General features: G+C 49.0%; 1 protein-coding gene across 4 annotated transcripts in view; it reads right to left on the minus strand.

The window, feature by feature from the left end:
- Positions 1-26,720, minus strand: part of RPH3AL (rabphilin 3A like (without C2 domains)) — a 126,162-nt gene that overhangs the window by 23,735 nt on the left and 75,707 nt on the right. For all 4 annotated transcript variants that reach the window (XR_010937629.1, XM_067716719.1, XM_067716720.1 and 1 more), the window contains one exon: positions 8,666-8,840. Coding sequence is in view for 3 of the 4 variants with exons in the window: in XM_067716719.1 (XP_067572820.1) it covers positions 8,666-8,840 (175 nt within the window). In the remaining variant the exon portion in view is untranslated. The remainder of the gene's footprint in view (positions 1-8,665; positions 8,841-26,720) is intronic.

A 26,720-nucleotide genomic window follows, 5' to 3' on the forward strand; every position in this document is an offset into this window, starting at 1 on the left:
AACAACTGGCTCTGGGCAGTGAGCAATCCTGTCTGAAAATAAAACATTTTACAATCCACAACCGTGGCTCATTAAGAATGAATGGATCTACTGGTATAAATAGCGTGCTGCCTTAAGAAGTCAGGAAACAGCATATGCGTTTGATGGAAAAACGGCTGCCGCGAAACTGCTTATTAGCTCAGTCGGCTGCAGCTCTGTGCTAAGGAGACAGAGGTCTCGGGTTCAAAGCCATGTGGCTTTCTCAATCTTGGGCCGTAGACTGTGTCCCCATCCCCCCAGCCCTGATCACAACATGGGGTCATAACTCTGGATACATAGTAACAAGCCCCATAGTAAGCTTCCCCCAGTTTCTGAGCCATAGTATCCTTACTATAATATCCAGCCTCTGCTTGAATGCTCCCAGTGACGGGGAGCTCACTGCCCTGTAGGATACAAAACACCCAATTCTGTGATTCAATGGCTATTGAGCAAGAGATACAAATTTCTCCCTGCTCTGTCCCAGCTCTGCTTTTGGGGAAAGCAGCCTCAATTGGGCGTAATGGGCCACACCATCTATAATGTCTGACAGGTTACAGGCTTGATGCATAAAAGGGCATCCTGAGCAGGAGGGAGTTGGGCCAATCGCGTCCTCCCCAAGTGTGGACATGGGTCCTGAGAGTGGGGGCAGAGGCTGAGACTGAAGGGCATGCAGACTCGCAGCTGAGTACCAGCTGCTGGACGGGCAGAGGCTGGGGAACGGAGCTGATCCGAGAGTTCCCTGAGAAGCAGAAGAAGATGCTGCCATATCCCCCCATCCCCACAGGCCTCGAAAGCCTACCTCTCCATCCCTGCTTCTGGGAGAACTTCCTCAGCAGCCTGGCAACCAGAAACCCTTGAACCAAGTCCGAAAGGGGAAAGCCAGTGTGTGTGGCGATTTGGGTAACAGCTTTACTCCGAGCTACTCTCAGAGGGGAGGAGAGTGGGCTGGGATGCAGAAGCCTGCATCCCAGGCCCTCTTAGCGGCAGCCTATGTGACCTTGGGCAGACACCCCACTCGTCCTCCATCACTTAGAGCCAATTTCACGTCCTTAGCTGCCCCATAGGCTGTTCTGAGCATCAGATGAGATAATGGCTGTGAGTCAAGGAGCTCTGGCTGAGGCCAATGCAGTACCAATGACTCGGCTTCTCCAGGGGGACAGGAGATGGCGGCGCAGGGGCGGGAAGGCTGGCTGAGGGTTCATTCAGGAAGGGCGGCCCCAGGAAAACATTTGCAGCTGAGCTGAACTAGACTGCTTAACCCAAACAACCTCGAAGCTTGCTTTCACTGGACTGCAAACAGAACCACAGTTCGGGATTTTAAAAAAAATTTTGTTTAAAACCTAGTGAACCAATAAAGTGATAATGAAACTCTGATTTTTCTTAAAACTACCCAGCTGGAAAAAATCCAAAACCTCGAAGTACTTTTCCAGAACAGACCTTGATGTGACCAGTGTGTCGTTCTGTTCAGTTCCACCCAGGAAGCCTGTGCTCTGCTCAGGGGGATGACGGAGGGTGGGAGGAGGGAGGGTTCCTGCGGAGGGTCCTGGGGAGGGATTGTACCCGGGCCTCAGTGGGGAGGGAAAAGGGAGTTTGCCTCGTGGCTACTGGGCGCTCAGGGCACCTGCCTGTGTTCAGCTGGGGCTTTTTGGGGTCTAGCGGGGCGGGCAGAATGGAAAGACCTCCCCAGTCCGGCCAGTCCACAGGGCAGTGACGAAAGCTTTAGATGGCGATGGGCCCCCGGCCCCCAACCCCTGCCTGGCCCCAGGCTCCCTAAGAGAGGTGAATATAGCAAAGCCTCACAGATCCAGGAGTCGGTCTCCCAGGAACCCCAACTCTCTGGCTCCCATCTGAGAAAAGGACACACATCCTAAAATACCCCCGGAGCACTGTATGGACCCGAGACTTGGGGCTTCAGCGCTGCCCCCACCCCATCACAGGTGTACAGCCACAGCTGGGAAAGGCGGGGCAGGCCAGGCACAGAGCAGACCCAGGGCAGTGCTGTCTCCCAGTCACAGCACTGGGGGCTGAAGAAAATAAGCACCATCACGTTAAGTGTCCTCGGCCTTGGAGCCAGAGAAGCACAAAATCCTATCTGAGAAAAGCTGCCACACATAACGACTTCAGTCAGATCAGTTCAGCTCTCCATCAACAGGGCATCAGGCTCCTCCAGCGCAAGTACCAGCCTGCTTCTACTATAATGCAAGGCTGCAGAAGGGAAAAGCTTAATGTTCCAGCCTCCTCTTTAATCTTTCTTCTTTTCCTTATAGTGATGGCTGGAACTGTAGCAATCATCTTGTGACCGTGAGGGAAAGAGCAAGAAATATCAAGACATCGGTCCTGACGTCACTGAGCTGCTGAACCAAAGCTGCAGTTGCCTCCTCTAAGCTTTCAAGTATATGAGAAGGGCTTCCCTGGTGGCGCAGTGGTTAAGAATCTGCCTGCCAATGCAGGGGACGTGGGTTCGAGCCCTGGTCTGAGAAGATCCCACATGCTGTGGAGCAACTAAGTCCGTGCGCCACAACTACTGAGCCTGCGCTCTAGAGCCCACGAGCCACAACTACTGAAGCCCACGTGCCTAGAGCCCGTGCTCCACAACAAGGGAAGCCACTGCGACGAGAAGCCTGTGCACAGCAATGAAGAGTAGCCCCCGCTGGCTGCAACTAGAAGCCCCCGCGCAGCAACAAAGACCCAACGCAGCCAAAAAAAAAAAAAAAAAGAAAAGAAAAGCATGTGAGAAAAAAAAATGTAATCTCTTATTACCCAAATATGCCAGATTAATATCCCTACACCCAGCAAATATCTTTCCACACACTGCCCGAGGGTGGGAATCCAGCTGAGAGGAAAGATGCCTGCAGAAGGGGTGGGTCCAACTCGAAAGAGATTAAGACCTAAGAGCCCACAGTACTGGTTCCACTATTTACACCTTATATTTCTCAAGGGAACAAAGAGGCCTGGGAGTACACAAAAACTGACTATATTTATTGCTGCCATAAACTTGGAGCGACGACCTGCCAAGGGAAAGCAGCGTGGAGCACACAGTCCCGTTGGATTGATTGGCTGGGAGGGGGGAGCCCTTTCCCCAGAGGCAGCCAGGTCGGACCCAGGGCCAGTCACAGGAGGAACTCAGGTCACACTGTTTCCCTACCCCATCCTGGAGAAAGAATGACTGTCCTGCTATGAGCAAGCTCGCTGGGGGCTCACCAAGGGGTCTGCACGCAAATCCTGGACCAAAATCAACACCCAGTGTCCACAGGAGGGAGAGCATAGCCAACTCAGGTAGTCAGCCTACCTGTCCTGTAGGCGCCAGAGTATCTCTGAGTTTGACACAGAGGAAAGAAACACTTCTAATCTTTCTCTAATACATTCACTGTGTTATTTCTAACATTTAGATCTTTAATCTGTCTGCAATGTGTTTCTGGATATAGATGGAATGGGATGGAAATCTAATTATGCTATAGCCCTGGTTGATAAATAAACCAGTTATTTTCCCGTTGAACTGAAAAGCTACCTATGTTTAGCTTCCCTACATCCTTAGGTCTATTATTCTTCTCTTCTGTTCCACTTTTCTATATAAATACTCTATTTATTCTGGTGACAACACTACACTGTTTCTCTTGACTATAGTAACTTTAAAAAAAACTGAAGTACAGTCGATTTACAATGTTTTAGGTGTACAGCAAAGTGATTTAGTTATACACACACACACACACACACACACACACACACTCTTTTTCAGATTCTTCTCCATTATAGGTTATTACAAGATATCGAATATAGTTCCCTGTGCCATACAGTAGGTCCTTGTTTATCTAGTTTACATACAGTAGTGTGTGTTTGTTAAACCCAAATTCCCAATTTATCCCTCCCCTCCTTTTCCCCTTTGGCAACTATAAGTTTGTTTTCTATGTCTGTGAGTCTCTTTCTGTTTTGTAAATAAGTTCATTTGTATCATTTTTTAAGATTCCACATATAAGTGACATCATATGATATTTATCTTTGTTTGACTTACTTCACTTAGTATGATAACCTCTAAGTCCATCCATGTTGCTGCAAATGGCATGATTTCATTCTTTTTTATGGCTGAGTAATATTCCACTGTGTGTCCTTTGATAAGATTCTATAATTTTCTCCATGTTTGACCTATAATTCTTTTTTAAAATTTGTTTCTGGGCATTTTACAATTTTTGTTGCAATTATGAATGGATTTTTCCAGTTCTAATTAGTCAGTATAGAGTAAAACTGTTGATTTTTTGGTGTAAACTATTGATTTACTCTGTGTCCTATCACTTCCCAAATTCTCTTATTAATCCTGGTGGGTTGTTTTAATAGACCCTCTTGGGTTTTCTTGGTATACAATTACATCACCTGCAAATAAGAGAATTTTTTCTTTTCCAATAGTGACAGATTATTTTATTTTCTTGCCTTGTTACATTAATTAAATACTACAGTATACTGTTGAATGATGGTGATGGAGGTATTCTTGACTTGTCTTTTTTTTTTTTTGTGGTACGCGGGCCTCTTACTGTTGTGGCCTCTCCCGTTGCGGAGCACAGGCTCTGGACGCGCAGGCTCAGCGGCCATGGCTCACGGGCCCAGCCGCTCCGCGGCATGTGGGATCTTCCCGGACCAGGGCACGAACCCGCGTCCCCTGCATCGGCAGGCGGACTCTCAACCACTGTGCCACCAGGGAAGCCCTTGACTTGTCTTTTGATAGAACATGGCTTCAGTGCTTTATCAGTTAATATGATATTTGGTGTTACATTTCTGCTTTTTGGGTAATTTTATCATATTTAAGTATTTCCTTTTATTCTCATACTACTTAAACTTTCTATTTAACAGATTTTTTTTAACCTTGTAGAAGAAGACATTTCAAAGCAAGATAGGAAACCTATGAGCCACAAAGCAAAAGAAAGACATACTTGACTTCACAAAAATGAAAAGAAATTGTTTTTAACTGGCGAAATACTATAAGTAAACACTAAAGTCAAACAAAATATAAAGTCAAGGAGAAAAAGGTTTGCAACCCATTTAATACCCCTAAGGGGCATCTACAAATCAGTAAGAGAAAATAAACAACATAATAAAAAATGAGCAATGAGTTTAAACAGGCAAGTTTTAAAAGAGGAAGCTTAAATAATCAATAAATAATAAGACATGAAGACACGTTCAAATTAGAAAAATGAAGTATCGTTTTTCTTCTAGCCTACTGGCCAAAATGATAAACACCAAAAATATTCATGGCAGGCAAGGATGCAGGTACAGGTGAGTATAAAAAAATATAACAGGGCTTCCCTGGTGGCACAGTGGTTGAGAGTCCGCCTGCCGATGCAGGGGACACGGGTTTGTGCCCCGGTCCAGGAGGATCCCACATGCCGCGGAGCGGCTGGGCCCGTGAGCCATGGCCACTGAGCCTGTGCGTCCGGAGCCTGTGCTCCGCAATGGGAGAGGCCACAACAGTGAGAGGTCCGTGTACCGCCAAAAAAAAAACAAAAACAAAAACAAAAAAAAACTGTAACATTTTCAGAATATAGTTTGGTAATGTCTATTGACATGTAAAACACACAACCCGTTTTTGGAAACCTGCCCTACGGAAATAGAAGCATCATACACATATAAGGATGTTTCAGTACTGCCTGCAGTGGCAAAAAGCCAGAAATCATTTGAATGTCCATCAATAGGTGAATAATTAAATCACAATATATGATATGATGGGATTTTACTCAGTCATTAAAAAGAATAAAGTAAAATCTATGTGTCTATTGACCTGGAGGGATGCCCATGATATTCTGTTAAGTGAAAAAAGCAACATGCAGAGCTATGGGTAAGAGGCTATTTTTGTTGTTAAAATAAAAACGAAAGAAAACATAACCCTGTATCAAGTATATGTTGGTAGGAATAGGGAGAAAGGGGTTTGGAGATGATGGCAGGAGAGATTTTAATTCTTCATAGACTTTTGAATTGTTTAACTTGCTAAAAATTTATCAGGTACGCTCATGTAATTAAAAATTAACCAAGACAATTTAAAGGAGGAAGAAAAGGGACCTGCCTCAAAAACATCAATACATTTCACTTGATTGCTCTGTGGCCTGCAAACCTCTTGGCTTCTATCTATTGATTCCCCTTCCTCTTCCAAGTGAAGTGAGCTGGGATGGCGGGGAGAAGCTGGGAGACACAGATGTACCTGCCCAAGAGGGAGGGAGGGAGAGAGAGTGAAAGACGGAGGAGAGAGTGTGGCAGGGGCCGGTGACGGGGGCGGTGGTCAGAGAGAGGGAGCTGGTGTCAGGATCAGCTTCCACATAAGGGAGCAGGGACTGTGGGGCTAGCCCTGGAGACAGGGATGCGGGAGGAGAGCTGCCTCAGGAGAGCAAGGTGGTTTTCACAGCCTCCTGGGCTGTCCACCAGACCCCTGACCCAGGGGAGCCTGAGGTCCTAATGAAAATCCCTCCATAGGCCTTTCAAACATCCCGGAGCAGGTGGGTAGTTCATTCCTTCATTCTTCCACTCAATCACCTAATAAGCATCTACCTCGTGCCTCTCCCAGGCTACGTGCTGAGGAATCGGCCTGTTCAGGACAGACACGGCCCTGCCTGCAGACAGCTTCCAGAGTGGTTGGGGGAGCCCACACCCCAGTGCTGGTCACTCTGTTTCTGTCTGGCCCAAGCTCAGTTGGGGCTGAATGGGGTGCTACGAGGGCCAGGCTTAGCACACAGGCTCTGATCCGGACCACAGACCGCAGCTCTGACCCCAGCCTCCTGCCTGACACCCCGCACCACTGATAACGGGGCTGCAGATGGCGAGGGGAAGCCACTTTCCAGCGGCCTCGTGCTCTGGGGGCCTGGGGGGCTTCCAACCCAGTCTGCGGAGGGAGACCGAGTTCACACCGGGGTCGGGGGGACCTCCACGTTGCCTGGCCCGGCCTCACTGCAAAGTCAGTTAATAATGGTGCCAACTCCAAGTGTGTGGGCCGCTGGCCTCCTTGCCCACATAATTAAAAGGGCATCTGTGTGTCTGCGTGGCTGACGAGGAGACAAGAGAAGGTCCTGCCCTTCCCTAGGGATGTGTGTGTGCGTGTGTGTGTGTGTGTGCGCGCGTGTGCGTGTGTGTGTGTGTGTGCACGCATGTGTGCTCATGTGTGCCGCACTGGTGCTGGAGCAGACAGGGCACTGAGGCCCCTCGGGGTGAGGCCTCAAGGTCTCTCCTCCTCAATCTATGGGAAACAACATTCTAGACCCACCAGTGTCCCCCAGCTTCAGCCTCCGCAGCCGTATCTCTTCCCTCGGTCTGAGGGACACAGATGCACCCCGACCAGGCTGGGGCAGGAGAAAGCCCCGGCGCTGAGGGTGGAAAAGGGGCTCCCCCCTGGCCGTCCGCTGCCCCCTGACTGCCCAGGTTGCACCTGCACTTGCCGTGGTCCCCACCGAGGCTGCTCTGTGGCAGTGATGGCAGGGAAGGTGGACTCACGGGAATTAGAAGGGCAAACAGAGCCCAGGAGAATTAGGCAGGAAGGCTGGCTGCAAAACCCCGAGTGATGCCGAGAAAAAGTATCTGGAGAACAGACACCAAGCTGCTAATGCCAGTTATGTCTGGAAGGGCTGACCCACAGGGGATTTTTCCCTCGAAACTATATCATTTGACAACTTTCAAGTGTATTAATAAACATGCCTCACTTTTGTAACAAGAAAACCAAAGTCCAAATGACAAGAAGATAAATGCCAGGTCATAATCCAAACATGGAGATGTTCGAGAGCCCCTCAGAAGCAGATGCCATGTCTATTCTCTTGGGTCCATCGTCCCCAGGAACACGATAAGCCCTCATCCCTCTGGCTGCCATGTCTCATGTAGGACCCTCAGACCCTGAGTCCTGGGCTGAAACTCCGACATTTCAGGGCAGAAGGAGTCAAAGCCGCAAGGGCAGGACCCCACCTTTTGGTTCCAGCTCTGCCACACCGAACTGAGAAAATCCCTCCTCTTCTCTGGGCCTCAGGCTACTCATCTATAAAATGGGCTACAAAATACGTGTTCTGTCCACCTCCAGGGTCTGCTGTGAGACCAGGAACTTTGAAGATAAAATCACAAGCGCTAAAGCATCATGCAAGCAGTGGAGAGCCGTCCACCACCCCAAGCACCGTTATCATGACCCATGGGGCGCGTTCCCCTTCTCATGGTGGCCACTTAGGACACAGCCACATCAGTGCGGTCACCACAAACACCAAGGGGCCCTGGGCACACCGTCACTTTGCTCGTTTAGACCAGGGAAGCCAGGAGTCCCCCTTCCTGAGACACAGACAAGCACTGAGAAGAGGTGGTACAGACTTGCCTTAGAAAGACGCATTTTCATGCTTTGCAAAAAACCTCAACTGGCATCACGTTTCTGCACAGATCCACAGTGCTGTCCATGGCATTGCTGCCCCCTAATTAGTGCTTACGGGTGAAACGGCCCCCGGGGGACCCTCCTGATGCAAGCAAGCACCCTGCTGAGGACCAGCCACCCACGTGGTGCAGGCGGGGAGCCAAGGGCACAGAGAGGGACAAGGCCCAGTGTGAGCCAGGTGGAGGGGTGGCGGGCCCTGGCCTGGTGCATGCGGCTTGGTTTGCCGATGGCTCAGATGTGGGTTGCCATCCCGGAGAGGGCGCGGTGGGGACTTACCTCTCTCTCGGGCCCACGTGTAGACGCGGCTGCTCTCAGTACTTCTGGGCTCTTGCTCTGCTGGCTCCGTGGGCAATGGTCGGAAGTGGGGGCGATCGGCCTGGCCGGGGGTCTTCAGGGGCAGGATGTACTTGGGGATCCCTCTGTAGAACCAGGCCCCCGACCTCTTCCAGACCTGGAGGGGGAGACACCTGCTCAGAGCACAGGATGCAGAGCAGTCCTCCCTGTACCCTGCTCCCAGCCGGCCCCGCCTCCCAGAAGGCGCTCAAGAGGCCACTGCATTCCTCCGGGCTGCCCCTTCCCCTCGAGACTCTGGGCAGAGCGACGAGAGGTCAGGGGACGAGCTGGGCTGGCCACGGCCTGGCACTGACCATGGTCTTGGAGAGCTTCTCGGGATGTGATTATCTCTGTGCGGGGCACAGACGGGCCCCCGGAGTTTAGAGGGAGCCACAGATTAGAATTCAGAGCAGCGAGTGCAATAAGGTTCCCGAACCCTTAACGTCTGCTTCAGAAAACGCCAAGTGCTCTGTAATCTCTTTCCTGATGAAGGAAATGTGTTCAGGGTATTTATAAGAAGAGTGGGAGCGTATGAAGGAAGGAGGTGACCTTTTCTGAGAAGAGGAAGCCTTGGCGGCTCAGAGCAGATGTGTGGGTTTGAATCCTGGATCTGTCATCCCGCAGCCGGGAGATCTGGACGCATCAACCTTCGTGACCCTCAGTTTTATCATCGGTAGGTGGAAGGCAGGAACAGTGCCAGCTCCCAGGATGGCCATGAGGGTCAGGCTTGCAAGTGAATGTAAATTCCCATAGACTGGTGCCAGGCGCAGAGCAGCCACTCGGCAGACGTGGTGCCCACTAGCGTCACTGTCACCCTCCTCCTGTCATCTGACAAACGTGCACAGCTTTACAACCAGGGGACCAAGTCTCCTACTCGAAAGGGACAATTTAAAATCAAAAGGCCAATCATCAAAAAATCTACAAACAATAAATGCTGCAGAGGGTGGAGAAAAGGGAACCCTCTTGCACTGCTGGTGGGAATGTAAATTGGTACAGACACTGTGGAGAACAGTATGGACTTTCCTTAAAAAACTACAAATAGAACTACCGTATGACCCAGCAATCCCACTACTGGGCATATACCCTGAGAAAACCATAATTCAGAAAGAGTCATGTACCAAAATGTTCATTGCAGCTCTATTTACAATAGCCAGGACATGGAAGCAACCTAAGTGTCCAGCGACAGATGAATGGATAAAGAAGACGTGGCACATATATACAATGGAATATTACTCAGCCATAAAAAGAAACGAAATTGAGTCATTTGTAGTGAGGTAGATGGACCTAGAGTCTGTCATACAGAGTGAAGTAAGTCAGAAAGAGAAAAATAAATACCGTATGCCAACACATATACATGGAATCTCAAAAAAAAAAAAAAAAGGGTCTGAAGAACCTAGGGGCAGGACAGGAATAAAGACACGGACGGGAATAAAGACACAGACGTAGAGAATGGACTTGAGGACACGGGCAGGGGGAAGGGTAAGCTGGGATGAAGTGAGAGAGTGGCATGGACATATATACACTACCAAACATAAAATAGATAGCTAGTGGGAAGCAGCCGCATAGCACAGGGAGATCAGCTCGGTGCTTTGTGACCACCCAGAGGGGTGGGATAGGGAGGGTGGGAGGGAGACGAAAGAGGGAGGAGATATGGGGATATATGTATATGTATAGCTGATTCACTTTGTTATAAAGCAGAAACTGACACACCATTGTAAAGCAATTATACTCCAATAAAGATGTTAAAAAACCCAAATCAAATCAAAAGGCCAGAGTCTGCCCTGATTCTCTAGAGGACAGTGTTTCCCACTCCCCAACTCCTCTACACCAACTGGATCTGTGGGCTGTTAGCAGGGACCAAGCCAAAAAAAAAAAAAAAAAGAAAAAAGAGTTCTCCATCATGTCCATCAAGAAGCATCAAGTTAAACCAAGCTCTGTTGCTGCAGGACTTCTCAGAGCCTTTAATATACCAATGTGCACAGGGCTCTCCAACACAGCAAAAGGACAGACGGTTCTTCCCACCTGGAACCTACCCAGCAAGTTTTCCTAGAGGACCTCAACCCTAGTAATGCGTCTGCAGAACCTTAACTGTAGCACTTACTGTTCCCTCGTGGAGTGAGGTGTATCTATTTCTCCAAGTAGACGGCAGTCACCTCCTTATGCTCCAGAGTGCCAGGCACTGGACCACTGAGTCCAAACACTGTCCTGGGCACGAGTCACTCAGCCCTCCCTCCCAGCTTCCCTGTGCAGAAGGGCCCGCTTTTGCGTGTGGCTCTCGAATAACGTAGAGATGAATGCTTCTTGGAGCCGCCTTGGAAAATCCTTTCTGATCCTCTCACAGCCCTCCTACGATATGTAGATATTTCTTCCAATCAGTAATACATGCACATGATCTAAAATTCACAAAGTGTGAAATTAAAAAGTCTCCTTTCCCATTCCCAGAGGCATCTGGTGATAACGGTTCCTTGAGGAAGCTCTATTATTATTCCCACTTTCCAGATGGGAAAACTGAGGCTCGGACAAGTTAAGCAACTTGCCCAAGGCCAGCCTACCATTCTATTGGCCTCTACTCCACACTGAAGGTTCCCAGAGTCTCATCCCAACAGTCTACAGATGTGAAGTAGGGGCTTGCTAAATTGTGGTTGAGCAGGGGGTAAATCCTCAGCGGGTCAGACATCACCATCATGGATGCTAAGTGTCTAGATGCCTAGAGGGCAGGGAGGTGTCATATAGGGAGAGGAAACAAACACAAACAGCCGCCACCAAGGCTACCCTGTCCTTGTAGAGCTGCTGTGTGGCTCCCGAGACCAGGTGTCCAAGCCCAGGGCCATGGGGGGCTGGTGAGGGGCTCACTTGGCCTCTCTCTGCTAAGCGAAGGCCTGGGCATCCATCGGTGCTGGCTTTGCCTGCCCTCCCCTGGGCGTGCCAGCCTCCTGCCCCCAACATGTCTGGGTCTCGGGGGGACCAAGTGAAGCAAGCCCTCGAAAGCCATCTGGGCATGGTGGGGTCTGGGTGGGCTTAGGACCCGCATTGCACTGCCTCTCTGACCCCCACCATGGACGTTGCTTTGCCTTTTTTCCCCTGAGAAATACATACACATCGTGCAAAATTAGGACAATAACAAAAAAGCAAAATGAGGAAGGTCACACAGATAGAGCCCTGCTTAACACTGTGCTGTGAATTTTCTTACACCCTTTTCTGGGCATATATACAATTCAGTTTTCCTCCCTCCCTCCCTCCCTCCCTCCTTTCCTTCCTTCCTTTTTGGAAGAATAGGGTCATGTAGATGCTATTATATGATACTTAACTATATATCACAGCAGTTGTACTGTGTTCATAAGTAACGGTCTCCACATGAAACTATGGTTCTATAGTTTGGATTTATTAAACTTAATTAAATCAACCCGCCACTGATGGGAGTTTAAATTGTTTCCAATTTTTCACTCTTCTGAACAGTGCTGCAAACATCATTGTGGCACACCCATCATCAGACGGCTGTCGTTTACTGCCTTAGGAAATATCCCCAGGAGTGAAGCTGCCGGGTCAAGGGATATATATACATAGATGATGACGTATAGCGTACATAGGTGATGACGTATATCGTCAGACTGCCCTCAGGAAGAAAAGTCAAATCCCCAGCGGGGCACTAAGTGACTTCAGGGCAGGGACCCCACATTATACTCTCAATTGTGTTAAAATACACACACTATAAAATTTACCATCATAACCATTTCTAAGTGTACAGTTCAGTATGTTAAGTACATTCACATTGTTGGGTAGCCCATTTCCAGAACTCTTAATCTTGTAAAACTGAAACTTTACCCATTAAACAAGTCCCCAGGCCCATCTCCCCCAAACCCTGGTGACCACTGTTCTACTTTCTATCTACGAATTAAGTGGAATCATAAGAGTACTTGCCTTTTTGACGTACATACAGCATTCGTTATTTCACTGAGCATAATGTCCTTAAGGTTCATCAACATGTGTCAGAACTTTCTTCCTTTTTCGAGGCTGAATAATATTCCGTTTTATGTGTACACCACATTTTCTTTATCCACTCATCCGTTGACGGACACTGGGTTGCTTCCACCTTTTGGCTGGTCCTTTATTTTTGTCTGTCTCTCCCACCAGAGTCTACCAGCCGGGAGGGAGGCCCAGGGCGTCTCTGCTCAACACTGGATCTTTAAGCTCCTAGCACACGCCTGACACACAGTAGGGGCTCTGTAAACACCGGCTGAACGACTGAATTGGCAGCCATGGGCTGTTTGCTGGAGCGTGACCCAATCCATATAGTCTGTCGCCTTCCTGCGGAAGTGGCCGGAGGGTTTCACCCAAATTCTTGTAATTAATCAAGTGGATTTACCACTTCAGATTAAAAGGGGGATAAAGAGGGAGTGCCTAGCAGGGCGTGCCAAGGTGCACATCCCTGACCTTGAACTTCAGGGCACAAGGCAGCCACGTGCTCCCAGTCTTTCCTCGAGCACCAGTGAGACCCACAGCCCCGGCTGCCCCTGCCCACCCTGGCATATCCCAGCCAGCGGGCCCCATGCCATCAGCTTCATTTCCTGTTGCAACGATCCACCTCCACCCCTACCACCCACTTAAAAAACACTGATCAGTCAAGTGCTTTTGGAAAACGGGATAAAGAGCACAAGACCCAAAGTATTAGGTTGAATTGCATGAAACTACTGATATTCAGCCTTTGTGTGTGTGTGTGTGTGTGTGTGTGTGTGTGTGTGTGTGTGTTCAACCATTTTTGACCTATAAAAACCCCTGTCAGTTTCATACAATTCACCCCGACATTTATGCGCAGCAGGGGCCATGGCCCCACGAGTCTGCCAGGCGTGCAGCGCCTCCCTGGGGTCTAGGAGGCAGGTGAGTTCATTGTACCGGGGCCTTGGTCTGTCCGTTTCTCTCGTGCTGGCGCTGCAGTTCAGGTGGAAGGCCGGATACTGCTGTGATGGGCAGAGACCAGACCAGACTGGCTGGTGATCCCGGACCAGCTGGGGGAGCAGCATCTTCTGAGTCCCCAAGGCAGAGGGACGAGAGCACACAGGTGCATCACTAGGTATGGGGGGCACACCGTGTAGGGGTGCATTGAAGACACTGTCGGGTGTTTTGGAAAATGCCTTCCACGTGGGAGAGTCCAACTGGTGAGGCGAGGGGTGAGGGACTCCCAGTTCTGAGCAGCCATCTCCCCTCCCCCCACACCAGTCCCGGCATGTCCTCAGACCTTCTCCCGCCTTGCTGCCTGCCGCCACCCTGTAAAATGCAGTAGCTTTTAATCACGTGATTTCTGCTGTGGGCATCCAAGCCTATCACCCACAGCCTGGCATCAACGCTTGACTCGCTCCCCAAGAACAGCGGTGGGAAAAGCCCTCCGTGGAAATTAACCCCCAACCATCCTGTCTAGGGCCGCGGATGGGGAAAACCTTTGCTTTTTGGAGAAGCCGTGTGATTCTGCAAAGCCACGCTCTGCTCCCCACGAGTGGTTCCCTGTGATAAGGCCGGCAAAGCAGCTAACCTTGAAAATGCCGTTTCATGAGAAAAAACCCACACAGCCCCCATGACACTTGCGGGAGGCCAGGGTGTGGGGTGGCTTCAGCCTTAAATCCTCCCCTCGCACCGCTTCGCGCGCGCGTGCGTTGCTCCGCCTCGCGCGCTGGTGCTCCGCCTCGCGCGCTGGTGCTCCTCTGCCTCGAGGTTTTCATTCCAATTTCACCTCGCTGCCAACCTGACAGCAGATACTGATGGATATTAGCCAAGCTGTTCCCTGGGAATTTTAATTACCATGATAACAATCGCTAATCATCGGCATTTCCTGAACGGCTGTGGCTGGAGAAGGTGGTAATTGGCAGAGCCTGTTGGACAGAAGGGCAGGTCTAGGGCACTGGCCTCCAGGGAGGATGTGGGAGGGGCGGCCTAAGACCTCTGCCCCTGCTCCCCGCTCTGCCTTCCGTGTGTTACCACCTCTCCCCACCTCCCACGCGACACAGGAGTACACCTGCGTCAACTCAGGGGAGGCGACCACGCTCTCCGCTCCTCACCCCAGGGGTGGGAGTGGGGGGACAGTCTGGCCTTCGCACATGCTGTTCCTTGCACCTGGAGTGCCCTTCACCCTTGGCTCCATGAGGCAGGGACACTTCCCCTAGGAAGCCTTCAGTGCCACTTTATGCATAATCAGAGCAGCTCTGCTGCCCCAGACCCTCACCCAGCGAAGAAGCTGTGAGCTCTTCCAGGGCAGGGCTGTGCCGGAGCCATCCCTGTATTCCCAGGACCCAGCTAGGAGGCTGTACGTGGCAGGAATGTTGCTGACTGAGTGACTGAATGAACAAACCAAGTTGGCAAAACAAAGGAACTGTCCCCGGGGACAGAGCGTGGGACTCTGCCTTCAGGGGACCACATTCTGTTTGCTTAACATGCTCCAGTCTTGAAAAGCCGTGGGAAATGGCCTGTTACTGAATGTCTCTTAAAGGGTCCACCCACCCTGGCAGGGAGACAGCATAGCTCTCCCTACCCCATTACCTGAACACACACACACATACATCTACACGCACACGCACACACACAAACACACACACAGTGCTGGCTTCCCAGGAGCTCTGACAGGCAAGCTAGACTCCACAACGTGTCAAATAAGACCCCAGGGCTCCGCCAGCTCCTGCCTCTCTCCCCAGCCCAGGGGATCACCCAACATAGCCACTCCCACTCCAGGACCACACTAAGCTGTCCACGCCCCCAGGCCTTTGTACACGCCGATTCTTCTTCCTTCCCTGGGCTGGGAGAATGAAATCCAGCCTTTAGGAAATTACTTTTATCCAGAAGCTTCCACAGAACCATGCAGGTCTCCCACTTCAGTGCACACACATTGTTATGAAGGCCTATTTACATGTCTGTTTCTTGCACCAGGTTGAAAGCACCATGACAGCAGGAGCCCCCCAGGCCCCCCGGCACCTGCTAGCACATGCTAGATGCCTGACAAATACCCATCAGCTGAGATTACTGAACACATATCCAGATTTCAAGGCTTTCAACTCAGCTTACTTAACGGAAACACTGGCTCTTAGAGGGTGCTATGGACTGAACTGTGCCCCATCCCCAAATTCATATATCGAAGCCATAAACCCCAGCGTGATGGTATTTGGAGATGGGGGTCTTTCGGAGGTAATTAGGTTTAGATGAGGTCATAAGGGTGGGGCCCTCACGATGGGATTAACGTCCTTATAGGAAGAGATACCGGAGAGCTTGCCTTTCTCTCCTCTGTGTAAGGACACAGTGAGATGGCAGTCTGCAAGCCAGGAAGAGAGCCCTCACTGGGAACTAAATGTGCTGGCACCCTGATCTGGAACTTCCAGCCTCCAGAACGGTGAGAAATAAACTCCTATTAAGCCCCTTGTGTATGTTATTTTGTTATGGCAGCCCGAGTTAAGACAGAGGGAGACATTGCCTGGGAGGTTGTAGTAGATTAAACATGGTCCCAAATTATTTTCCTCTTTTCCCATCAAGAGGTGGAGTCTATTTTCCCCACCTCTTGAATCTGGTCTAGCTTGTGATTTGCTTTGACACGTAAAATGTGGCAGAAGTAACATGTGAAAACTTCTGACCAGTTTGGAACACTGCTGCCATCATGAGAGAGCCTAGTCCAGTGTACGAAGGACAAAAGGCCACACGGAGAAGAACCAAGACACCCCAGCCAACAGCCAGCAGCGGCTGCAGAGGAGTGAGGCTTCTTGGACCCTGACCTCAGTCAAACTGTCAGATGACTACGGTCCATGAATGACACCAGGAGACACCAGCAAAAGAATCACCCTGATGAGCCCAGCCCAAGCTGCAGATGAGCAAATAAATGATTGCTTTTTCAAGGCATTTAAGCCTCCACACCTCTGGTAGGACATCCAACCTCTACACACTTCTAGAAAAAGGAAACAATCGGATAGGTTGGTAATTAACTGAATAAAGTAGGAAAGTTAAATTCAGGGACTTAAAATATATATAGGCTCATTCATCAAATATGAACAACATGCTACAAAAAAGGAACAATTGGAGAATAAGAAAAGGCCCCTAGAAACTAAAACTATAATGCAGAAATATAAAATAAAGGCCGGAAGATAAAAATGAGAAAATTTGGAAGGCTGGAGCACAAAGATGAAGAAACAGAAAAAAGTGGAAGAAATGATGAAGTCAAAAATGCTCAACCTGAGGGGTCAAATTCCTAATAATAGACTCCTCAGAAACAGAGCAATAGAAAAACATTTCCAGGAGCTGAAAGAGGACATGAGACTTCAGATTAAAAGGTTTTTAATTGAATTTAAGGCAGAAAAAAAGGAAAGTAAAATACATACTCATAAAATCACTTAGTTATAAATATAAAAAGATCCTAGAAGCTTCCAGAAAGAAAAAATAGGTCTCTTACAAGGAAACCAGAATTAGAACAGCATCAGACTTATCATCGGCACACTGGATACTAAAAGACTTTGCATCTAGAATTCTACCAAACTGTCAATGAAACCAGAGAATAGAGACATTTTTAGACTTGCAAGGACTCCAACTTTCCTATATATGGTCTCTTTTTAAGAAGTTACTTCAGGATGAGCTCCAACAAAACAGAGGTGAAAAACAAGAAAGACAAGATCCTAGAAACAGTGTCTCCAACTCAGCAGGTGAGTCGAAGGGAAATGCCATGAAGACGGCTTTCAGTAAGTAGTGCAGGATAGAGCCGGAAAAGGGTCTGCAGGGGTTTCTGACAGGAAAAGAGAAGGCTCCACGCAATAGAACGTAAAATCAAGGAGCTGCATAAAAGGACATAGAGTTTCATTATTTTTTGTCAATGAGAACAAAGGGCAATAAAACACTCCAAGGGAAAACTAAAATCATACCAGAAAGTCATGGTCCAAATATTAGGGAACTTAAACTGTGACGTGGTTTAAGATATAAAGAGTTAAAAAGAAATCCATTTGATCATGATACTAGGAATGTTTTCCTTTGGATGGTCCAGGGGTCGAGGTGTCACAAATTACCAAAATGTGATCTTCACATATCATTTGACCCTGAGGTGTTTTTTTTTTTTTTTTTTTCGGTACGTGGGCCTCTCACTGTTGTGGCCTCTCCCATTCTGGAGCACAGGCTCCGGACGTGCAGGCTGCATGGCATGTGGGATCTTCCCAGACCGGGGCATGAACCCGTGTCGCCTGCATCAGCAGGCGGACTCTCAACCACTGCGCCACCAGGGAAGCCCACCCTGAGGTGTTTAATGTTTACAAAATGATAAAAAAATTTAAATCCCTCATAATTATTGAGCACTTTGTATGTGTCAGGCACCATTCCAAGAATTTTATATATAACTTATTTAACTCTCACAAAAATCCGATGAGGTGGGTGGTATTAACAGTTCTATTTTACAGATGAGGAAATCAGGCACAGAGAGAACACGTGACACAAACAGGGAAGAACAAAATAAATACAGGACCCCAGGCAGTATAGCTCCTGAACCTGCCCTTTTCACCCTCTTACAAAATCATATACAGGTTTGTGAAATTAAATGCTATTTATTGATTTTCAGCTCTTAGAATTAATTAACCTAGAGACAAAGTGCTGTTTTCTTAGATTCTGTATTTGTCTACTTGGCATCCATTCATCACAGGGCCAAACCAACGGCCAAAGCTGTTTACATCTCCCCTGTGATGCAGCTTTTGCAGGTATGTGAAAGTCATATTACAAACCCTCCAACCGATCCTGAGTCCACACTCTAACCACCCCCTTTACCTAACTCTCACTCACCAAGCCAATAGTCCCCCTACCCTAACTCAACCCAGGGCCAGATACCAGGCAGCCAGGGCCAGCCTCTATGCCCCAGCGGCCGCTGAAACTATTCAACCTAGCCCACCCTAAGATACTTACCCTGCGCTGCTCTGCCTTTCCCGTAGAAACCCCATTAAAGGCTGTGGCGCATGCTTTCCCTTCACTCCTTTCTGCCTCTGGTGCTTCCCCATGTGGCCCTGAGTGGCGTGGGATGCCCCCTTCTTTTGGGAACTGTAAGCAATAAATTCTTCCTTCAAGGGCATTAGCCTCTTCCTGTCATCACTCAGTCACCTTTGTAAACTAAGACTGAGGCATAAATCACAAAGCACGAAAGAATTAACTACAGCAACAGAACAATCTAAACGTACAATCCTGGCAATCTATTAGTAAGGGTGTCACCTAGAAAAGGAGGGAGGTGAGAGTAAGGGAGGGAAGAATAGAGGCATTCGTACCCACAACTCATGCAGAAGGAGTGGAGGTGTGAATGTTAAAGTTGATGGAAGAAGAAAGAGGCAAATAGTATAGAAAGTTACAAATGTAATCAAAGAGTTAAAAAATAATAACAGGGGCTTCCCTGGTGGCGCAGTGGTTGAGAGTCCGCCTGCCGATGCAGGGGACACGGGTTTGTGTCCCGGTCTGGGAAGATCCCACATGCTGCGGAAGGGCTGGGCCCGTGAGCCATGACCGCTGAGCCTGCGCGTCCGGAGCCTGTGCTCCGCAACGGGAGAGGCCACAGCAGTGAGAGGCCCGCGTACCGCAAAAAAAAAAAAAATAAATAATAATAACAGTATCAAAAATTAGGAGGAGAGAGGGGAAGCAGAGTAGTCCAAGCTAGCCAGCTCCTTATCTTTCAGAGCATGGAGTTGAGTCGATAGAGAGTACCTAACGTTGATAAAGCAAGAAAGTCAGGGCATTGCTGGGTCATATGGTAGCTCTATATGACCCAGCAATCCCGCTACTGGCATATACCCTGAGAAAACCATAATTCAGAAAGAGACATGTACCACAATGTTCACTGCAGCACTATTTACAATAGCCAGGACACAGAACCAACCTAAATGTCCATCGACAGATGAATGGATGAAGAAGATGTGGCACATATATACAATGCAATATTACTCATTCATAAAAAGAAACGATATTGAGTTATTTGTAGTGAGGTGGATGGACCTAGAGTCAGTCATACAGAGTGAAGTAAGTCAGAAAGAGAAAAACAAATACCGTATGCTAACACATATATATGGAATCTAAAAAAAAAAAAACGGTTCTGAAGAACCTAGGGGCAGGACAGGAATAAAGACGCAGACGTAGAGAATGGACTTGAGGACACAGGGAGGGGGAAGGCTAAGCTGGGACGAAGTGAGAGAGTGGCATGGACATATATACACTACCAAATGTAAATTAGATAGCTAGTGGGAAGCAGCCACATAGCACAGGGAGATCAGCTCGGTGCTTTGTGACCACCTAGAGGGGTGGGACAGGGAGGGTGGGAGGGAGATGCAAGAGGGAGGAGATATGGGGATATACGTATGCATATGGCTGATTCGCTTTGTTGTGCAACAGAAACTAACACCGTATTGTGAAGCAATTATACTCCAATAAAGATTAAAAAAAAAAAAAAGTCAGGGCAGGAGTCAGCATGTGAACTAAAGCAAGCAGTCCATATGTGATGGGCGGGGTGAGGGAGGGGCGGGACAGGTGAGTGCCATCCTCCAGCATAAGCTCTTCAGAGCAACTGGATGTTTTCTTAAAAGCACATGCATGTGTTACTTTGATTTAAATTGAAGTATAACAGGTTGGTAATCGGATGTCAATGTTATTAAGTCCCTGCACTGCTTGGCAGGTTGACACATGGTGTTGGAACGGTCTGTGGCTGGTATGTTGAATCTGGATGTGCTGGTAGGGAAGGAAAAGAAAGCAGTAATTAAATTTTTTGTAGTGGAGCAAGATAGGAAAGGCTTAGTCAAGTGATGGTTAGTTTGAAAACACCAGCACGAGTTCACAACACGGACATTTCTGCCCCTGCAGAAAGAGAAGCTCCCCCTCTGATGTCACTGCCCACCCCTAACCTCCAGGAGTCAGAATTTTGACAATGGGAAAACCCTGGACAACTTTTCAAAGGGAACCAGGGCTTCCCAGCATAAAGGCAGGCAGAGCTGGATCCCTTTGAAAAGAGAAAGGGCCCAGGGCATCACGCTGTTAGTTGGAAGAGACGCTTCTCTCAAGACTGCTGGGCAGTACTCAGTGACCAGGTTTCCGTGGTGACAAGCTGAGTATGAAAAGCCATGGTTACTGCCGAGGGCAACAAGCTGATACTCAGCAAGGCGAGTTAACACAGGATGTGCTAATGTAACGCGCACATGTATTTTCAGCATTACTTTATGGCAGACATGCTATCTGTCCAGTCAAACCAGATTATGGCCATACGACTTGACAGTTGGATTATCTGCTACCCTATTCAAGCAGGATGCAGATGCGGCATGTATACGACGTGTGTGACTGTGGCACGGATGTGACTGTGCAGGTTTGTTTAGGGTGAGAAGCGAGCGGGGCAGAAGCAGGTCACAAGCCTGTGTCACACACGTGTAACCAGAGGCAGCCTGTGGAGACGGCATCACCTGCCGTCCTATGTGCCTAGGATGACACCTCCACCTGCCTCTGTAATCAGAAGAGGGCTGTGATCCTCATCCCCCAAAGGTGCGTGGATCCTACCAGCAAAAACTGAAAACAGAGGTGCATCCAGTCTTCCTAAAAAATTGCTCAGTTGACAAACAGATGAATTAAAATAAAAAGCTCCAGAATGGGGGGACGCAGTGGTACCAGAAAACTCACCAGCATCGGTGAAATAAATGCGAGGTAGAATTCAGCCTAGAAAACTGATGTAAATATAACTGAAAAAGAGTAAAAATGTGAAAGAAATGGTGCTTAAAAATAGGAACAATAATAATCTGTCCCCAAATTTCAGGCTGTCTCAACAAAAAGCAAGAAGTGGCTGGAAAGGAAAAAAGCATTGGGTTCCTCATCTTTCTGGGCAAGTGGAGTTAAAAGGCACTGTTTCTACTGTAATGTAAGTGATTAGACAAATATTGGTTGGAATAACTAAAAAGCTATATATGCATATATACACCTATCTGTCTGCCTGTCCATCTAAGACAATTAGCAGAATTAAAACTAGAGAGTTTTTCATACCGAAATACTTGATTTTCTGACAGTTTTATTTTTCTTCTTTCTTTCCTTCATCTCTTCCTCTCACTTTCTTGTTTTGTTTTAAATTTTTTTCCTTTTTCTTCTTTTGGTAGGAATTAAGTTTAGAGCGGTCGTCTTTCCTCACGGCTTACTTCCCCTCCCTCAGAAAGGCGAAGCTTACAAACAACTTCTGAAGAGGGAGTCTGCATAGTCATTCATTCGAACAGCATTCATTCAGTACCTCCTACGTGTTACGATTGAGCAATGGAGAGAAAAGATCAAATGTCCTTGCAGACGGGTGGCCCCAGGACCTAAATCCACAAAGGGCTGGGGTCTGTGACTCTGTTTTCCGCTGCCATGTGAGAGTGTGTTCATGGCCTGCCCTCAGGCGCTCTTCCGTCCCGGGAGGGTTTCCCTGTATCCATCCCCCCAGCACCTGGGGTGGAATCCTCAATCTTGCGGTGTAGAGCACAAGTAAGCAATCCTGGGCAGAGCCCCCCTCCCAGCCCAGGCACCCACCAGCCACCCACCAGGTTCTGGCTCTCCACTAATCCCTTCTAAAGTGCTAACTAAGAATTGAGGTGTTAGGGGAAAGCTAAATGAGACTCCTCCCAGGAATATTTGCATATTTGTAATTTAAAGGACAACACTTTAAAATACATCAGGCAGGGCTTCCCTGGTGGTCCAGTGGTTAAGACTCCATGCTTCCACTGCAGGGGGACGCGGGTTCGATCCCTGGTGGGGGAACTAAGATCCCGCACGCCGCAACTAAAGATCCTGCATGCCGCAACTAGGATCCGACAAAGACAAAAAAAAAAAATCAGGCGCGCACACGTGTGTGTGTGTGTGTGTGTGTGTGTGTGTGTGTGTGTGTGTGTGGTGCTGGTGAGCCAGTGAGAACGTCTCTACCATCCTCCCACCCACCCTAGGCCCCAGCAAGAGTCAACAGGCTCATCCTGTTCACCCCACCCTTCCCCGTATTGCTGGCTGCTTTCAGGCTCCCTACACAGGGCCAAGGCCCCACCCTCACCAGGAGATGGGCTAGAAATTAAGCCCCAGCAAAGACAAGAGGGCCCGCCCCTGCCCCCCCCCCCCCAGGAGCCAGAGCCCTCCCCTGGGCCTAAGCGAATTTCCCCTTCATTTCAAGTGTTTTTTTCTTTTTTTTGCCTTTATTTACTTTCTTATTAGTTATCTCTTTTATACATCTTAGTGTATATATGTCAATCCCACTCTCCCAATTCATCCACCCCCCCTCCGGCACACACACACAGACACTTTCCCCCCTTGGTGTCCATACGTTTGTTCTCTACATCTGTGTCTCTATTTCAACCAGGTCAGCCTGGGCGGCAGGCAATGGCTAACATAGCGGAAACGAAAAAGTGCAGTGAGAAGAAATATTCTGAGGGTGCTGTTTTCTGGATAATTTAAACCCCTTGGTTAGATTATTTCAGAACCGGAGGAAATGCTTTGGCTTCCGTTAACCCCCGGTGAGGGGTTTCCTCTGGCGAGGTTTCTGCACAGTTACTGGTGAGGAGCGTTTGCCAGCTTCAGAGGGAGGTGGCATCCAGTAAGGGCTCGTGATGGCTGGAGGGCCATGTGCCCCGGCGTCACAGAGGATTTCTGGGGCGGGTGGGCCAACCTCCAGCTCTGGCCTCACCCTCTCCCATGGCCTCCAGGGGTGCCCCACTAGCCCTTGCATCTCCCAGATTATCTTGACATGGAAAGGTCCCTACAAGGCACTGAGAACAGAGACCCCCTATCTTCCTTCTCTCTCTGGTCCCAGAGAGACCGTCTTCTCCTTTGTCTAGAATGGTCTTGCAAGTTTAACAAATCCACGGAGGAGAATGATGCTTTCACTACCGTTCTTTTTTTTTTTTTTTTTGCGGTACGCGGGCCTCTCACTGTTGTGGCCTCTAACTGTTGTGGCCTCTCCCGTTGCGGAGCGCAGGCTCAGCGGCCATGGCTCACGGGTCCAGCCGCTCCGCGGCATGTGGGATCGTCCTGGACCGGGGCGCGAACCCGTGTCCCCTGCATCGGCAGGCGGACTCTCAACCACTGCGCCACCAGGGAAGCCCCGCTACTGTTCTTATTTACTTGCTTCATCAACACTGTACACCCACCACCTCTTAGTCTTTATTTGCATGCAGCATGAAATCCCTTTGAATCCCGAATATTTAACTATCTTCCCTGCTCCAGCACAGACCTGAGAGAGGGCAAGCGTGCCGCGGTGGTGTTTGGCTGCCCAGCCTCTGTTCCCAGATGGAGTGGGCCACACATGGCAGATGAATAGGGCTAGAATCAGAAAACTGGACAGGCCGGCTATACCCAGCCAGGTCTTTTCAGAGGAGCTTCGTGATTTTGATTCAATTCCCAGAACAACAAACATGCCTCTGTGTAAACACAGTCTCAGAAACGTACTCCAAAGCCAACATGAAATGGTTTCTGGGCTGACCCCTGCTTGGCAGAGCTCGTGGGTCTTCCGGTGTTCCGACGTGTGGACTTGAATCATGGACGCCTTCTTCGGTTATGGATTTGATTACTGCTTCATTTCCTATTGGTCTTGCTCCTTCTTGGGGAAAACCTGTAATTCTGAGGCTCCATTGCCTTCTCTGTCTTCCAGATTCATCATTGTCTCCGTTATTGTTTTTAGCACTTTGGGGTTTTTTTTTCCCCCTGCATTCTGGGAGATTTTAAAGGTTTTTCTCCATATCACTGATTTAAGCTTTTTTGGGTCTGGTTTTTGGTGATCTCCTGTTACCTTTTGGGTGTGTGCCTGTGAAATTTAGCGTACACACAAAACCGTATGGAAACACAGTGTGTTTCAAAGAACCACACTGAAGTAAACATCTGTGAACTCTTTAAGAAATTAAGGGCTTCCCTGGTGGCACAGTGGTTAAGAATCTGCCTGCCAATGAAGGGGACATGGGTTCGAGCCCTGGTCAGGGAAGATCCCACATGCCACGGAGCAACTAAGCCCATGTGCCACAACTACTGAACCTGTGCTCTAGGGCCCACGAGCCACAACTACTGAGCCCACACGCCAAAACTACTGAAGCCCGTGCACCTAGAGCCCGTGCTCCACAACAAGAGAAGCCACCACAGTGAGAAGCCAGCGCACCACAATGAAGAGTAGCCCCCGCTCGCCACAACTAGAGAAAGCCCACACGCAGCAACGAAGACCCAACACAGCCAAAAAAAATAAAAATAAATTAAAAAAAAAAAAGAGGGCTTCCCTGGTGGCGCAGTGGTTGGGAGTCCGCCTGCCGATGCAGGGCACATGGGTTCGTGCCCCGATCCGGGAGGATCCCGCGTGCCGTGGAGCGGCTGGGCCCGTGAGCCATGGCCGCTGGGCCTGCGCGTCTGGAGCCTGTGCTCCACAACGGGAGAGGCCACAACACTGAGAGGACCGCGTACCGCAAAAAAAAAAAAAAAAAAAAGAAATTAAATATGACCAGATCTGAGAAGGGCCCATAGGTCCTCCCTGTCTTCCTTCCAAAAGTAACCACCATCTGGAATGTTGTGTGAAGCAATCCTTTGCTTTTCTTCCTATTTTTAAAAACTGCTTATATGTATATTTCTAAGTAAAACATTTACTATTACCTGTTTTTGAACATCGTATTTTTAAATCACTGCGTATTCTTGAGTGACTTGCTTTTTTTCCCTTTTGCTCATTGGGTTTTTAATTCATCCTTTGAAATTTATCTGTCTATTCCACCATGAAAGGTCATTTGGGTGGTTTCCAGTTTTTTGCTATTACAACAAATGCTGCTACGTGCATTCTCAGTCATGTTTCCCGGGAAGCAGGTATGAGAGTTTCTCCAGGCTGTACAGCTGGGAGCAGCGTGTGAGGCTGAACGTCATACACAGATGCCACTCAGGAGGTGCCAAGTGCAACGTGGAGGCGAACCGGCCGGGGCGCCTACCGAATGGCCCTCTTGTTTAGTTTGCAAACAGGGAGCCTCAGGAGCCAGCCTATGACAATGACCCTGGGGTTGATGCAGGGTAGGGAGCAGCAGGCAGAGTTCAAGGGTCAAGAGGACAGTCAGGTGCTGGGACCCAAAACCAGGTTCAGGGATGTAAGCAGTTAGATGACACTCAGGGCCAGGCTGGGCTTCAGCTGTGGGTGCATTAGCCTGGGTTGGGATGTGATAACTTACAAAATCAGGGCAAGGAGAAGCGGGGCAGGGACCCAGGGGACCCCCAGACGGTCGGGGATCACTACGTTGGCTACTGAGGGTGAAACCTCCCGTGTCCCTCCAGCCTGTGGGCCATCCTGGAATAGGAAGGCTGATTCTTGAAGGCAGTGGTCACCAGCTTGGTAGAAATCAGGAGGAAGCTGGTCTAGTGGCTGTAGCCTTTTAGACAGCCCAGGTTCTGCACGTCCTGCTGTGTCACCTTGGACCTGTCACTTAAGGTCCCAGAGCTTCCATCTGGTGGGAGGAGTGGGGACACAGGGCCCCACATCTGGCCCAGACAAGGATCCCAACAAAGGCTGGTTCTCCTCTTCTTCCTTTTTTCACAGAAGGATTTTCTGGCACAGCAGGAGGACACGTGTCTTGAGTTATTTCCTTAGAAGAGGGGATGGTTGTGTATTTCCAGGGCTGGGCACCACCTAGGAGCTTAATAAATAGCTCCTAAAGGATGCAGTCTCACTCTACTCCCTAGCCCCCATCTGCCAGACAGCTGGCTAGTGGAAGGGGAACAATCGTGCCAGCCAATGTCATTTGGCATCTGGAAAACGTGCAGGAAAAGCTGATTATCCAAATTTTTATTCCAAGTAATGCAAGAAAAGGACCACAATCAGATGCTTTCTCCCTAGCTTTTCACCTGCCTCCCCAGGGCCATGTAGAAGAGGGTATCATAGCAGGGAAAGCCAGGTTGTACAGGCCCAACAGGGGGGAGCGGGGGGGGGTAAGCGGGCTGTGGTGTCAGGATAGTGTCACACCAACTGATCACAGGGTCAGTGAAGCTGGTCCACACCTTGTTATTCTCAAGCCCGGTCATAGGGACCACA

Source organism: Pseudorca crassidens, chromosome 19, assembly GCF_039906515.1.
Source record: "Pseudorca crassidens isolate mPseCra1 chromosome 19, mPseCra1.hap1, whole genome shotgun sequence".
Taxonomy (NCBI): domain Eukaryota; kingdom Metazoa; phylum Chordata; class Mammalia; order Artiodactyla; family Delphinidae; genus Pseudorca; species Pseudorca crassidens.